This window comes from Melospiza melodia, chromosome 7, assembly GCF_035770615.1.
Source record: "Melospiza melodia melodia isolate bMelMel2 chromosome 7, bMelMel2.pri, whole genome shotgun sequence".
NCBI classification, from domain to species: domain Eukaryota; kingdom Metazoa; phylum Chordata; class Aves; order Passeriformes; family Passerellidae; genus Melospiza; species Melospiza melodia.
In genome coordinates, this window is record NC_086200.1 from 25,728,077 (window position 1) to 25,742,458 (window position 14,382).

The window sequence follows — 14,382 nt, forward strand, 5'->3', positions numbered from 1 at the left end:
TCCATTTTCATTTCCTGTGCCTCAGTATAAACTGCCTGTGGGGGGCTTCACTGAGACAACAGCCAAGCCTTTAAACCCTGACTTCAACGTGACAGTTATTTTTTAATACCATGTGGTATACTTGTCTTAGGTTGGAAATGCTGGTGTGTATTCTATTCCTATTTGCTAGAAGTGGTGCAGTTATCTTTTGTTAATTGGGTAGTTTTCTTTATCTTTTCCACAACCAATCCTCCCTCGGGGAGATATCTTCTGTTAATGGGCCATTGAGTCTCACTGCATGACTGATAAAAATTACATCATCCCATTGTGAGGTGTGCCACCCAGAGGGAGGAGCAAAGCATTCCTCTCTGGAAATAATCAGAAATTTGGAAGACCATAGTCAGCCTTTTCCACCGGATTCCCAGAGGAAAACCAGGCCCATCTACACCACCACTGGATCTTCAGAGGAAAACACAGGATCACAGCTCCAACAGAACCACACCAGTCACTGCAGGACGACTGCATCTACCATTTAATGGGACTGCTACCAACACCCTGACCCACAGGGTTTTGGGTTGTATCCTGATTCTGTCAGTGTTGTTTTGTATTACTGTACTGTTTCTTTTCTTCTATTTTTTTTAAATTTTCTTTCTTAATAAAGAACTGTTATTCCTGCTCCTGTATCTTTGCCTGAGAGCTCCTTAATTTCAAAATTATAACAATGTGGAGGGAGGGGGTTTACAGTTTCCATTTCAGGGGAAGCTCCTGCCTTCTTTAGCAGACACCTGTCTTTTCAGACCAAGACAATACTTCAGTGCTCATTAGTGCTACTGCCACAGCAGCATGCCCTCTGCCAAACCAATGAGTAGGGACATCTACCAGAATGTGGGACTTGTCATGCACACCTTACAAGAGACTCCTACACCAAATTCCACAAATACCAAGGAGAACTGAACAAAATCTACTTGTCTCTCTAGTGCATAACAAGGGACTGAAGTAATGAGAGAGAGCAAAGATAAACAGATTCAACAACAATGCAGAGTGCAGAGAAGAGCACTCTGGGACAGCTGGCAAAAGATGGAATGAGTAGCCAGAGAAATTGATGCAAAGTAACACAAAATACAAAATGGAGTCCAGTGATTGAAAACTAAGCACTCAGGAAAAAAGAAGACAGATGTCAGAAACAGCAGAAAGCTCACAGGAAAAAAATAACTCGATGAAAGAACAAAGAACAAAAGCGAGTGAAAAACCTCCAAATATTTGAGATTGTGTCCAGCTATGACAAATGAGAATAGCAAAAGGATCTAATAAAGCAAACTATGGCCAGGTCTGTCAGTCAGCCTGAAAAAGGGAACACTGGTGCAACATCTGATAGTCTTTGTCCACTGAAGGAACACAGTCATCCAGTATTCAAGGTCCAAGAATCTCACTACTGCTCTTGCTGACTGTGAGACCAACTGACAGCGTCAGGAGCGAGGATGAGACAACAGGCACTCACAGCTAACAACTGTACCAGTGCTTACTCAGGAACAGACACAGGGAACACCTGTTCATTTGTGTCCTTTCTGAAGTCTGCAACAATACCACAGTGCTGAACACATCTCCCTAATTCTAGTCCAAGGCAAGAAGGGATCACTAATTTGCCTCATCTGATCACCTTCATTAAATACAGCCTATTTTGTTAAGCCTTATTTAAATTTTGGGTAAACATTTTCATTGAAGGGATCAAAAGCAAAGTAATACTGCCCTCAATCATCCCTTTCTGCATCAATTTTTTTCTGTAAAAAAATTCTAGTATCAAATTTCCCATTCAAATGCCCAGCTCCAGATTTTGGTTCCTATTTCTAGTTATGTTTTCAAATGCATTTACATAGAGCTCTCTAGCATTTAATGTTTTTCATACAAAAGCACTTACACATACCATCAGTTGTTTCCATCAACTGAAGAACCCCCATATCAGCTTTTATTTTTGCAGATCGGAAATGCAGATGTTAGGTAGTTCTTTGGTTTTTCCAGTCAAGTGCTGATTCAAAACAAGAATGCCACTGTTATTTGTACTAGCCAACATTTGGGCCAGACGGTCACGTTCTCAAGATTTTGTTACACCAGGATGTCTGAAGGATGACCTATGATAAAACAGATCTGCCAGGTCCACTAAACTGTCAGCAACTTAAAAAGAAAATAAAGGAAAGGAAGGAAATATATACGAAGGAAAAAACCTCTACCTTTAAACTTCAGGTAGAATGCATGTAAGAGAACATGAGATCTCCTTCACCAATAGATGAGCAGTCAGAACACACAGTTCTTAAAAACTGAGGATTAGGCTTGGGGTTGTTTTCTTCAGAAAAGCAGACAGAAACACAGCAAAACAAAGATCTGGAGAAATGTCAATTTTCTAACCAAGCCAGTCTTGATAAAGGTATTCGGATGAAGTCCAAGCATGTAAGAAGGAAAGCAAAACTTCAGTAATTAGCATCAGAGATAGTACCTCTCCAATCTCAAGACCTGGAACTATACAAACCTGAATAGTTTTAGGCTGTCAAATCAAATTGAATCCACAACTAAAAACCAACTGAATCCACAGAACTCCTTCCTGCAGTTTATTCACTCTGCAGATATTTCAACCTGCATGAATAATTATAAAAACCTCAAGAGCTGGATTTCACAGGCTAAATTAAATTTCTTTAACATATTTTACTATCAAGTCATTAACTATTGATAAATGCCCTATGAGCTGTGAGAAAAGCATGTACTATTAAATCTGCTGAGCTTCCTTCACAAGCTGTGGAAATCAAAATGCAGAAACAGAAAATACTCCATAGCTCATGCAGAGATATCATCTTCAAGTCATATATACTATTTACTATGAGATTTTTAACCTAGATACGTGACCACTAGTAGCTGCAGCAAACTCTCCCTTGTCAACCATATTTCCCACAGCTAAACAAAACATTCACTCACATGATGCACCTCTAGCAGCCACAAAGTGTCAGACCTTTATTGCAGCATGAAATGACTCATTGAAAAAAAATCCAAGGGGTCAAGGGCAGCAAGAAGCTTCTGTAGGCACATTGGTGATAAGAGAAAGGCTGGGGAAAACGTGGGCCCTCTCCAGCAAGAAACAGGAGACCTGGTTTCCATGGATATTGAGGTACTCGATGTTTCTGACTCCATCTTCACCAAGAAGTGCTCCAAACCAAGTTATAAAAGGGGAAAGCAGCAGGGACTGGCAGAATGAAGGACCACGTGCTATAGGATTGAGACCATCTAAGGAAGGTGAAGGTGCACAAGTCCATGGGAACTGATGAAATGCATCCAATGAGTCCTAAGGGAACTGTCACAGGAAGCGGCCAAGCCATTCTCCATTCATTGAGAAGTTGTGGCCATCTGAGGAAGTTCCCAGTGACTGGAAAAGGGGAAACATAACCCCCATTTCCAAAAAGGAAGAAAAGGCAGGCTTGGGGCACTACAGGCTGGGAAACCTCACTTCTGCACCTGGCAAGATCATAGAGCAGACACCATGACCCTCCACCTGGGAACTCTGCTAAGGCACATGGAAAATAAGGCAGTGATTGCAGAGTCAACATGGCATCACGTAAAGCAAACCACACCAGACAAATTTGGTTCTATGATTGTCTTACAGTGTTGGTGGACAAGGGAAGAACAATTGACAGTCTGCCTAGACTTGTGCAAAATGTTTGACACTGTCCTGAAGGAGATCCCTTGTCTCTAAATTGGACAGATGGACCTCTCCCTGGATAAGGAATTTGCTGGTGGCTGCACTCAGACTTGCAGTCAACAGTTCGATGTCCAAGTGGATACCAAGTCTGGGACCAGCACTGCTTAATATCTATTTGGGTGACATGAACAGTGGGATTGAGGGCACCCAGGAAGTCTGTCAATGACACCAAGTTGCGTGGTGCAGCTGATATGCTGGAGGGAAGGAATGCCATCTGGACAGGCTGGAGAGGTGACACTATGTAAACCATATGAACTTCTACAAGGCCAAGTGCAACTCCTGCACGTGTCAGGGCAGTCCCAAGAACAAACACAGGCTGAGGGGAGAAAGGACTGAGAAAAGGCCTGGGGAGAAGGACTTGTGGGTGCAGGTGGATAAGAAGCTCAACATGCCCCAGCCACAGGCACTGGCACACAGAAACCCACCCTGTGCTGGCCTCATTGCCCAGCATGGGCAGGAGGGGATTCTGCCCTCTACCCCGCTCAGGTGAGATCCCACCTGCAGAGCAGCTTCCAGCCCTGGGGAACAACAACAGGAGGATGTGGAGCTGCTGAAGCAAGTCCAGAGGAGGCCACAGAGATGCTCCAAGGGCTGGAGCCCCTCTGCTCTGGGAACAGGCAGGGAGAGCTGGGGGTGTTTAGCCTGCTCTGGAGAGACCTTAGAGCCTGGTCCAGAACCTAAAGGCGCTCCACAGTAGAGGGACTCCGGATAAGGAGGAATGGCTTCAAACTGACAGAAGGTAAATTTAGATGAGATATAAGGAAAAATTTTTTTACGGCAATGGTGGTGAGGCCCTGGCACAGGTTGCTTCATGGACCTGTGGATGGCAACCCTGGCAACATTCAAGGCCAGACTGGATGAGGTCTGGAGCAATCTGGTGTAGTGGAAGGTGTCCGTGAACAATGGGGATGGGGGGAGGGGGAGATGTCTTCAAAGGTCTCTTCCAACCCAAACTATGGATTTTTATGAAAATAGAAATAAACACCAGCAGGAGTGGGTATCTCCGTAGAGTTCTCAGGCTCACAGAGTATATCTCATGGCACAGCAGTGACAAGGGCCAAAAAAGCAGTCATTTTCTTCACTGCTGAGCCTATTTTGCCTCTACCATAAGGATAAATCAGGTTGGAGGTCTCTAGTCCAATCTCCTGCTTGAATTAGGTCAATTATGATGTCAGGCCAGGTTAATCAGGTTATTCAGTCTGGTCTTAACATCCAAGGACAGAGACTGAGCCGCCTCCCAGGGTAATCTCTTCTCTACTGCTTGACTGTACCTATGGTGAAAAAAACCTACCACCACCACAAAAACCCAACCTTTCCCCTGTTTCCAGTCTGAACATCTTATTCCACCTCTCACGTTTTGTCTTTTTTCTTTCAACATACACCACTCTGATGGGCCTGGGTCTGTCTCTCTAACAACTTCCTCACAGACCTGGACGAGCTCCAGATGTGCCTCTCTGAAGACTTCTTTCCTTGCTGAACACGCCCAGTCTCCTCACAGCATATGCAACCCAGATCACCAAATGTCTTGACAATTCAGGTTAATCTTTAAATTTTAGAGGGAACCATGCATGAAAATAACTTTCCAGACCTCACCAGATCTGCTGTAGCCACATTATTAAGACAAGAATTTATTTTTAAAGCTAAGAATTACAATGTTTCAAATGCTTTTTCTTTTTAAATTTACTCCAAATTACATTTAGAAATGGAATAGTGCCTGATGACATGGAAAACTACATGAGGGAGGGAAAAAAAAAATCTACAGAGCAAATTCTTGGCAAGCAAGCCCATGCTTCAATTTCAAGAAGCATTCTTCAACACCAGAAGCATACAAGTTGGGAATAGCTACTCCAACTGTAACTCTTTGCAATATATCACCTGAGAGAAAAAGTGTACCTGTGAATCACAAACAAGAGTTAAAAAGAACAGCAATTAGACTGTTACCTGACTTAAAATAGTCATAGTGGTAATTTGTCACTTGTGAAACACTTATCTAAAAGTCAAGAAAATAAAAGTTCAAACTTAGGTTTAATTATGCTTATTGGAACATTGCAGGCCACAAAAAAAATGTTCTTGGGAATTTTTTTCACCATTTACATTACAAAGAGCAGAATAATCATGCTAAATGTAACATATGAAGAGATATAGATGACTTGCAGCATTAAAAAAATTCAAAAGGTGTTGATAACACAAGATTCTCTTCCAATAGCCAACAACAGACTCAAAACAAAGAGCAAGCTGCCACTAAGAGCTTATCTGCAGAAAGACCTCCACAAGCAAAATCCAGCCATGACAGAAACAAGAAACACAACTGGATAATTTATGGCCAATCTTCACAAGAGATGTCATGTGAATAGAACTGACATGGTGAAAAGAGATACTTTTGCAAATGTTACAAGTCAGAAAAGAAAAAAAGTAGCTTATTTTCATATCAGAGAGAAAAGCCATGAGGGAGGGCAACTATTTAGTAATGTAGATAAAATATATACAAAGAATTCAAAAAAGTGTTCACAAGAAGCATTAAAGCATTTAGATAGCCCTGTCTTGTCAATTAAATAGCTCTTTATGGTGTCTGGATGTGAATTATTTGGGCATGTCACTCAGCCTAACTTTGTACCCACTAATCCATCTGAAGTCACCATAGGGAAAAAAATCTTGTTTCTAGAGTCTGCAGACAGTCAATGGTGAATGACACATTTTCTCTCAAAGTAACAGCAGATCTTCCTCTATCCAAAAGCGACCATAAGACAAGTAGCATAAACAATCAGGGCAACCCCCAACCCCTCGCCCCCAACACCAAAACAGCACAGAAGCAATGTCAGCATCCTACAAGTCCGGTAAAGAAATTATACTGAAGAGTCTAAAAGGAACTACTTCAGTTTGCTCACCTTCTGTGTTTTCATAAAATCATAAAATATGCTGAGTTGCAAGGGACTCATTAGGAACACTGAGTCCAACTCCTGGCCCTGCAAAGGTGTCCTGGGGCGACTGAACACTGGAAAAAGAGTGAGGCTCCAGAACTGCTGCAGTACATCAATGATATCATTGTGTGTGTGAACACAGCAGCAGAAATGCTTGAGAAAGGAGAGAAAATCATCCAGATTCTCCTGAAAGCTGGTTTTACCATCAAGAAGAGCAAAGTCAAGGAACCTGCTCAAGTGATCCAGTTCCTGGGGGTAAAGTGGCAAGATGGACGGTGTCAGATTCCCACTGAGATCATCAACAAGATCACTGCGATGTCTCCAACAAGCAGCAAGAAGGAAACATAAGCTTTCCCAGGCGCCATAGGTTTTTGGAGAATGCACATTTCTGAGTACAGCCAGATTGTGACCCTCTCTACCTGGTCAACCACAAGAAGAACAAATTCCAGTGGGGCCCTGAGCAGCAACAAGCCTTTGCCAAGATCAAACAGGAGATTGCTCATGAGGTAACCCTCGGCCCAGTCAGGACAGGACCAGAAAGGTGAAGAACGTGCACTACTCTGCAGCCAGGGGCCATGGTCTGTCCTGGAGCCTTTGGCAGAAGATGCCTGGTGAGACTCGAGGTCAATCACTAGGATTTTGGAGTCGAAGCTACAGAGGGTCTGAAGCCAACAGAGAAAGAAATTTCAGCAGCCTATGAAGGAGTCCAGGCTGCCTCAGAGGTGACTGGCACTGAAGCACAACTCCTCCTGGCATCCTGACTAGCGGTGTTGGGTTGGGTGTTCACAGCAAAGGTTCCCTCTTACCCACCATGTCACACGGAGCAAGTGAATTGCTCTCATCACACAGCACACCCATACAGGAAAACTGAATAGCCCTGTGATTTTGGAGATAATTACAAATTGGCCTGAAGGTGAAAACTTTGGTGTCACTGACAAAGAAGAACAAGAGCAAGTTTCACGTGCTGAAGAAGCTCCACCATACAACCAATTGCCAGTAGAAGGAACACGTTACGTTCTTTTTACTGATGGTTCTTGTTGCATTGTAGGGATGAAACAAAAGCAGAAAGCAGCGGATAGAGCCCAACACAACAGCCTGCAGAAGCTACTGAAGGAGAAGTGGATCAAGTCAACTTGCTGAACTCAAAGCTGCTCAACTGGCCCTGGACATTGCTGAAATTTGAGAAGTGGCCAAAGCTCTACCTCTACACTGGATGGCAACCAGTGCTCTGTGGGTTTGGCTGGAAAGGTGGAAAAAGGCTAATTGGCAGCGTAAGTGAAAACCAATTTGGGTGGGTGAAGAGTGGAAAGACATTGCTACCAGGAGAGAGAAACTAACTGTGAAAATCAGTTATATCCCATATCCCCAAGAGTCGAGCTAATGAGGAGCACCAAAACAATCAGCACATAGACCAGGCTGCAAAGACAGAGGTGTCAAAGATAGACTTAGATTGGCAGCACAAGGGGGAGTTGTTCCTAGCTCAATGGGCTCATGATGCTTCAAGTCATCAGGGCAGAGATGCCACCTATAAGTGGGCATGAGACCAAGGGGTGGATCTAACCATGGACAGTATTGCTCAGGTTATCCACAACTGTGAGATGTGTGCTGCCATCAAACAGGCCAAAGGAGTGAAGCCCCTGGTATCGTGGGTGATGGTCCAAGTACAAGTATGGGGAGGCCTGGCAGACTGACTCCATCACACTGCCCCAGACACGCCAGGGCAAGCACTAGGTGCTCACAGTGGTAGGAGCCACCACTGGATGGTTGGAAACCTACCCTGTGTCTCATGCTACAGCCCGGAACACCATCCTGGGCCTTGAAAAGCCAGTCCTGTGGAGGCATGGTACCCCTGAGAGGATTGAGTCAGACAAGGGGACTCATTTCAAGAACAGCCTTATCAACACCTGGGCAAGGGAACATGGCATTGAGTGGGTGTACCATATCCCCTACCATGCACCAGCTGCAGGCAAAGTGGAGAAGTACAATGGACTTTTAAAAACCACCTTGAAAGCATTGGGTGTGGGATCTTTCAAAAACTGGGAGCAGCATCTAGCAAAAGCCACCTGGTTAGTTAACACCTGAGGCTTCATTAACCAAGCAGGCCCTATCCAATCTGAACCTCTGCCCTTGCATACAGTAGACAAAGTCCCAGGGGCACATGTCAGAGGTTTATTAGGAAAGACAGTTTGGATGAATTCTGCCTTGAGTACAGAGAAACCCATTTGTGGGATTGTCTTTGCTCAGGGACCAGGTTTCACACGGTAGATAATGCAAAAAGATGGAACAACACGACACGTACCTCAAGGAGATCTGACTGTTGGGTGAGAACTAGGAGTAAATATCACTGTCTGCTGAATGTCACTGTCATTGTATATAGCTGTGTACTGTGTATATAAACGTATGTGTTGAGTTAGAATATAGATTAGCTTTGGTAGTAAGCTGACGATACGGGGATAAGGGGTGAAATGTCCAGAGGTGACTTAATGATGCTTGTATCCCTATTAGTCTGTTTAGCCCAGAAATAAATTCTGCACCATTGAGACTGGTTCCAAGAGCAAAGCAGGGGAGAGAAGAAACACAGAGTTTGTTATCAGAAATTGCACTTGCTCCCCTACATCCTTCTCCTGGACTGTGTTGTCTGCAGCACGGACAGAGCTCTCCTTTGCTTTTAGTCAGTTTTTAGCTCGCTGAGGCAAATTCACTGGACCGTGGTTTTTCTTTTTCCTGGAACTGTTTAAACCTGCTCTGGACTGAACACCCAGAAGAGCACCAGCAGCTCACACCTGTGGCCCACCAGGGTCTGCGCCGCAGCATTTCCATCACCAGAGGAATGATAGGAGACTGAGTGAGCCAAGCTACAGCCCACAAAGGGGACTTTCTGAGTTTGTCATCGCTTCAGAGTGGCAAGAGGTTTTACTGTTTAATATTGCTCAGTTTTTGTGCTGGTGAATTCTTTGCCTGTTAAATAAGCAGGGTTTTTTCTACTTTCCTCCAAGGAAATACTTTCATAAACCAGTTGGGGGAGGGGCCGCTTGAATCTGCTTTCTAGAGGAACCCTTTGGTGGTTTTCTCCCAAATTTGCCCTAAACCGGGACAACAGGGCACCCCAAAAAGGCCACCATATGATAGAGCATTGTCCAAACACTTCTTGAACTCAGGCTTGGTGCTGTGACCACTGCCCTGAGAAGCTTTATATGCTCAACGTGCCTCTGGGTGGAAAAACCTTTTCCTGGTACCCAAGCTAAACCTCCCCTGACTCAGCTCCATGCTGCTTCCTCAGGCTCTCTCGTTGGTCATGAGAGTGTACAGACTGGTACCTGCCTCTCATGAGGAGGCTGAAGACTGCATTGAGGTCTGCCCTCAGTCTCCTCCAGGCTGAACAAACAGAGTGCCCTCAGCAGCTCCTCATACACCTTCCCCTCTAGACCCTTCCCCATCCTTGTGGCCCTTCTTTGGACACTCCTCTACTAGCTCAATGTCTTTTTTATACTGTGGTGCCCAAAACTGCCCCCAGAACTCAAGGTGAGGCTGCTCCAGCGCAGAGCAGAGAGACACAATCCCCTCCCTCACTCAGCTGGCCTGATGCCCCTAAGGACACGGTTGGCCCTCCTGGCTCCAGGGCACTGCTGACTCAGATCCAACCTGCCATCAGCCAGAACCCCCAGGTCCCTTCCTGCACCACCACTCTCTAGCCTCTAATTAATTAAAGGCAGTTACATACAGTAAACATGTTATGATTTTGAACTGTATACTCAGCAATTTCATAAAGCCAAGTAAGTTGCAGACACCTCCTGAAAGGAAAATGTTAACACATCCATCAAATTTTAGCCCTGAGAAAAATCTGTATCACCTTTCAGCCACTGAGAAGATTAAGTAATTCATTCCCCACACAAGGGAAGTCTGTTGTCTTAAAAATGCAGCTTCAGCAGTAAGTTATAGACAAGCAAATTACTAGTTAAGTTTTAGCCACAAGTTAATGAGAAAAGCATTCCAGTTCCCATAAATATATAGGACCAACAGGAAGGTGCTAGTTCTCTTTGGTATTCTAGCTGGATTGTCTGAAAACTGACACTTCACACATGTGGCAGTGAAGTACCAAAGACTCCAAAGAAAGTTTCTAAGAACATTCAGTAACTACTTAATACAATAGTACCAATAACAATTGTGCTTACCAGACTAAACCCCTGCTTTTCAATTATCACCCTCACAATGACAGTCCCAAAACCTTTATTACCATGTCACTAAATCTTTGCAGCAAAGTCGATCAAACTTCACAGAGCTACAGAGAAGCTACTCTCTCCTCCTCTTCATTAGCTCCACATTTATCAACTCATCTCCCACCATGACAGGCAATGCCAAGACCAGGATCTGCTCCTAGGAAACTTCACAGTATAAACTTCTTCAGAAAGTGTCACTAGGACTATGTCATCTTTCAGCCCCCTTCTGTGCAGTAGAGGACCCCCTTAAACCAATAACCTTCTCTTGTCAAGATACAGTTGGTCATCACTCCAATATAAAGAGGCAGGGGAGCAGTTTCACCAACTCACTAGAAACGAAGCAAAGACAAGTGGATGAAAACTATTTGAGGAACAATAAGAATGACAAAAAAATGAAGTAATTATTAGAGAGAATGCTTGTAGCTTTGAAAAAAACGCATCAGAAAGATCATCCATTAAAAATAGTTCGAAGTTACAAAGGACATTGGTAGAATGGTTACTTGGAGGCAGTACTGACAGCTCAGCAGTGATTTAAGACATTCAATAGTTTAAGAGAGATATCAGAACCTAGAAGGTAAAGGTACCTAATATACTGTTGGAATCAGAAACATCAATCAATGAATTTAAAGATGGGTGTCATGGTAAAAGTTACAGGTTAGAAGAGCTTTATATTAGTAAGATGAGAGGACACAAGCCACACAAATCTCAGCACTTTTCAAGGCCAGGAAAAGGTTTGCTGCAGTAATCAAACAGGTAAAAATCTTGAGTTTCACTTGCATGAACAGACAGTAAAAGCTGTCTGTCCACTGGGCTATTTAAACACACCAAACAAAACCAGTCCGCAAGAATGACTGAAACCTCATTCTAGGTACTTGTGTCGACTGTGTGTCAAAGAATAATTAGTTCACACCTAAGAACAAAGTATGACTGAGACAGCACTGTTGTACAGATCAATCAAGATTCAGGAACATTAAGAACTTCGCTGTAATCACACTTTTTTGTGAACATGAACATTATCGGTACCACAATACTTACTTCACATATTTAGATTAAAATACCTGAGCACAAGAAAGTAAAGCATTCACCGAAACAATGGAAAAATAAAACTTGTTGAAGAATGTGTTGAAGAATGAGGATAAAACAGTCACCTGAGAAGATCCTTGCCATGACAGAGACTGCAAATAAGCCAAGTAGAAAGACTACAGAATTCTCCGAGTTTCAGCAGAAAGATGCTAATTCCAGGAAGTGCATGTACTTCCACTGTTATGCAAAGAACACACACCTCAAAAATGGCACTGAAAGGAACAAAACTAGCAACAGACAATGATATTAGAATGAGGAGACAACAGTTCCAAAGTAAGCTTATCTTACTTCATCTGAGGAAAGACTGTATCACATTCTTATTGCAAGAAGAAATTGAATGACAATTGAATGACAGCAACAGATGACAACTCTGGAAAGACAGGCGAGTATAAACTAAAGAGGTTTACAGGTGAGGCAAGTCTCTGGAGGCAGGAAAGGAGCACAAAGATGGGATCAAACTCCCCCTTGCCATCCTAGACAGTCTACAAGACCCTGCAGAAAAAGTAGAGATAGAAACATATGACAAGTCATCATCAAAAGATGTAATAAATATTGGTAAACTGTTGAGCTTAATGCTCCCCAGCAGAAAGGGGAGGTAAAGTGAGGGAATTGCGTGACTTAAGATAGCTACTGCCAAGCTTCTCATTTTAAGAGAACAAAAGAACCCATTAAAATTTATTATAAGGTCATTATAATGGCAGTATACAAATTAAGCACTGATGTTAAGTTTTTCACAAATAGTCATTACAGATTTGGCTACTACTATTCTTGAGACCATTTATCATGCCTACTCAGGCACTGACAACTCACCTTGAGTCTGGAAACCAACAGCCCAAGCCATGCCACATCACAGGATTTGTTAACTTAAGTGTAATTGTATTTTTAGCTGTTTGTAGGCTTCATCTTCAAAGGCTGCACCTACAACATTTATTTGCTTCCTGTTGTTTAACGCTAATATGAGAACAATAATTAACACTGAGTTCCAAAGTAAGAAACAGTCCTGAAAGAAGGGGCCTCACATACATTTTCATTCACCTCCTGCTGGGCATTTCTTTTCCTGTTCCATTAGCTGAGAGGAATGATGAGATACAACAGAGACAGCTAGGCAAACTGGCTTTTGCCAAAACACTGAGAGACATATGTCATTCCTAAAGGCAAAATACAGATACCCACTGCCACTTAAAACACCACCGTACACACCTTGGGGCAGAATACCCAAATACTGCAGTATTGCAGCCCAGGTTCTTCTAATGCTCTTCAGAAAAAATGGAAGCCACTTTACTAGCCCACCTCTGATGTTTTCAGCTCCAAAAAATACAATGCATCTACTAGGATACCCTGCCTTGTTTTATATAGGCCTTCAATTAATCCTTGAACTAAACAAAGTGTTAACATGAGTGTAAGCAAAGGAAAGATTTACAGTAATACGAAAGCAGTGGACAATAACTTCAAAAGGCAAGTGGACAAGGCGGGGCACAAAGCGGCTCAGAGCCGGGGCCAAGACACAGCGCTCGCTACCGCGCTCCGGGGGCCATGCCCAACGCCGGGCCCACTGTCCGCCTCCAGAGAGCACCGGCCCCAGGACACCGGCCTTCGGGAATCGCCGCATCGCGAACCCAGAGCCACCAACCCGCGGGAGGCACCTAAGGACGAAGGCCCCAGCCTGGCTTCGTCCGCCCGCGCCTCGCGGACAGCGCGGTGGCCCGACCAAGGCGCTCCCTTTGTCCGGCCGCTCGCCCCACTAGGACCGGGACGGCCGCGGGGAGGTGGCGCTCCCGAACTGGCCCCTGAACGTGAATCGCAGGGCCAGGCCGAGCCGGGCTAGACTAGGCTCACGGCGGCGCAGAGCCGCTGTGGGCCAGAGCAGCGACACCTGCAACTCCCGCCTACCTTCGTTCGCCAGGTCCGCCATTTTACTTCCTCAGCCGCGCCCACAATGCATCGCGCGGCCGGACGACACCGCTCACCGCGGGCCCCGCGCGGCGCGCACGCTCCGATTTACGGCCGCTACGGGAGGGCGCTGCGCGTGCGCGGAGCCGTCCCTAGCGGAGCCGGGGGCTCTGCGCGGTGCCCCGTCGGTTCTCAGTCGGTTCTGCAGCTCCGGGCAGCCGGTCTGGGCAGCGTCCCCGCGGGCCGACTCGTTATGGGGCCCCCGTTGGCCCGATCGCTCCCTGCTGCCCGCGCACCGTATGTACCGCGGCGGTCGGAGCGGGGCCAGTTGCTCGCGCGTCTCCGTCCCGTGCGCGGCCTTGCCGTCTGCGCTTCCCGCGGCTGCGGAGCCCAGGCGGGCAGGCCATGAGCTGCTCCTGGTGCCACGTCCTGCGCTCAACAGCAGCTGGCATAGGGCGTAGGAATTAGCAATTAATGATTTTCATCTTACCCCTAGTGATTGCTTCAAGGTTCATTTAACAGCAGCATGCACAGTGCCCTTCATTTGACTGCATCC

The 14,382-nt window shown here is 45.0% G+C and overlaps 1 protein-coding gene across 3 annotated transcripts in view; it reads right to left on the reverse strand.

Annotated features, from left to right (window-relative positions):
* Positions 1 to 13,915, reverse strand: part of RANBP3 (RAN binding protein 3) — a 56,687-nt gene extending 42,772 nt beyond the window's left edge. For all 3 annotated transcript variants that reach the window (XM_063160745.1, XM_063160744.1, XM_063160743.1), the window contains exon 1: positions 13,827 to 13,915. In XM_063160745.1, the coding sequence (XP_063016815.1) occupies positions 13,827 to 13,848 (22 nt within the window). In that variant the 5' untranslated portion in view covers positions 13,849 to 13,915. The remainder of the gene's footprint in view (positions 1 to 13,826) is intronic.
* Between the last annotated feature and the right edge of the window lie 467 nt (positions 13,916 to 14,382).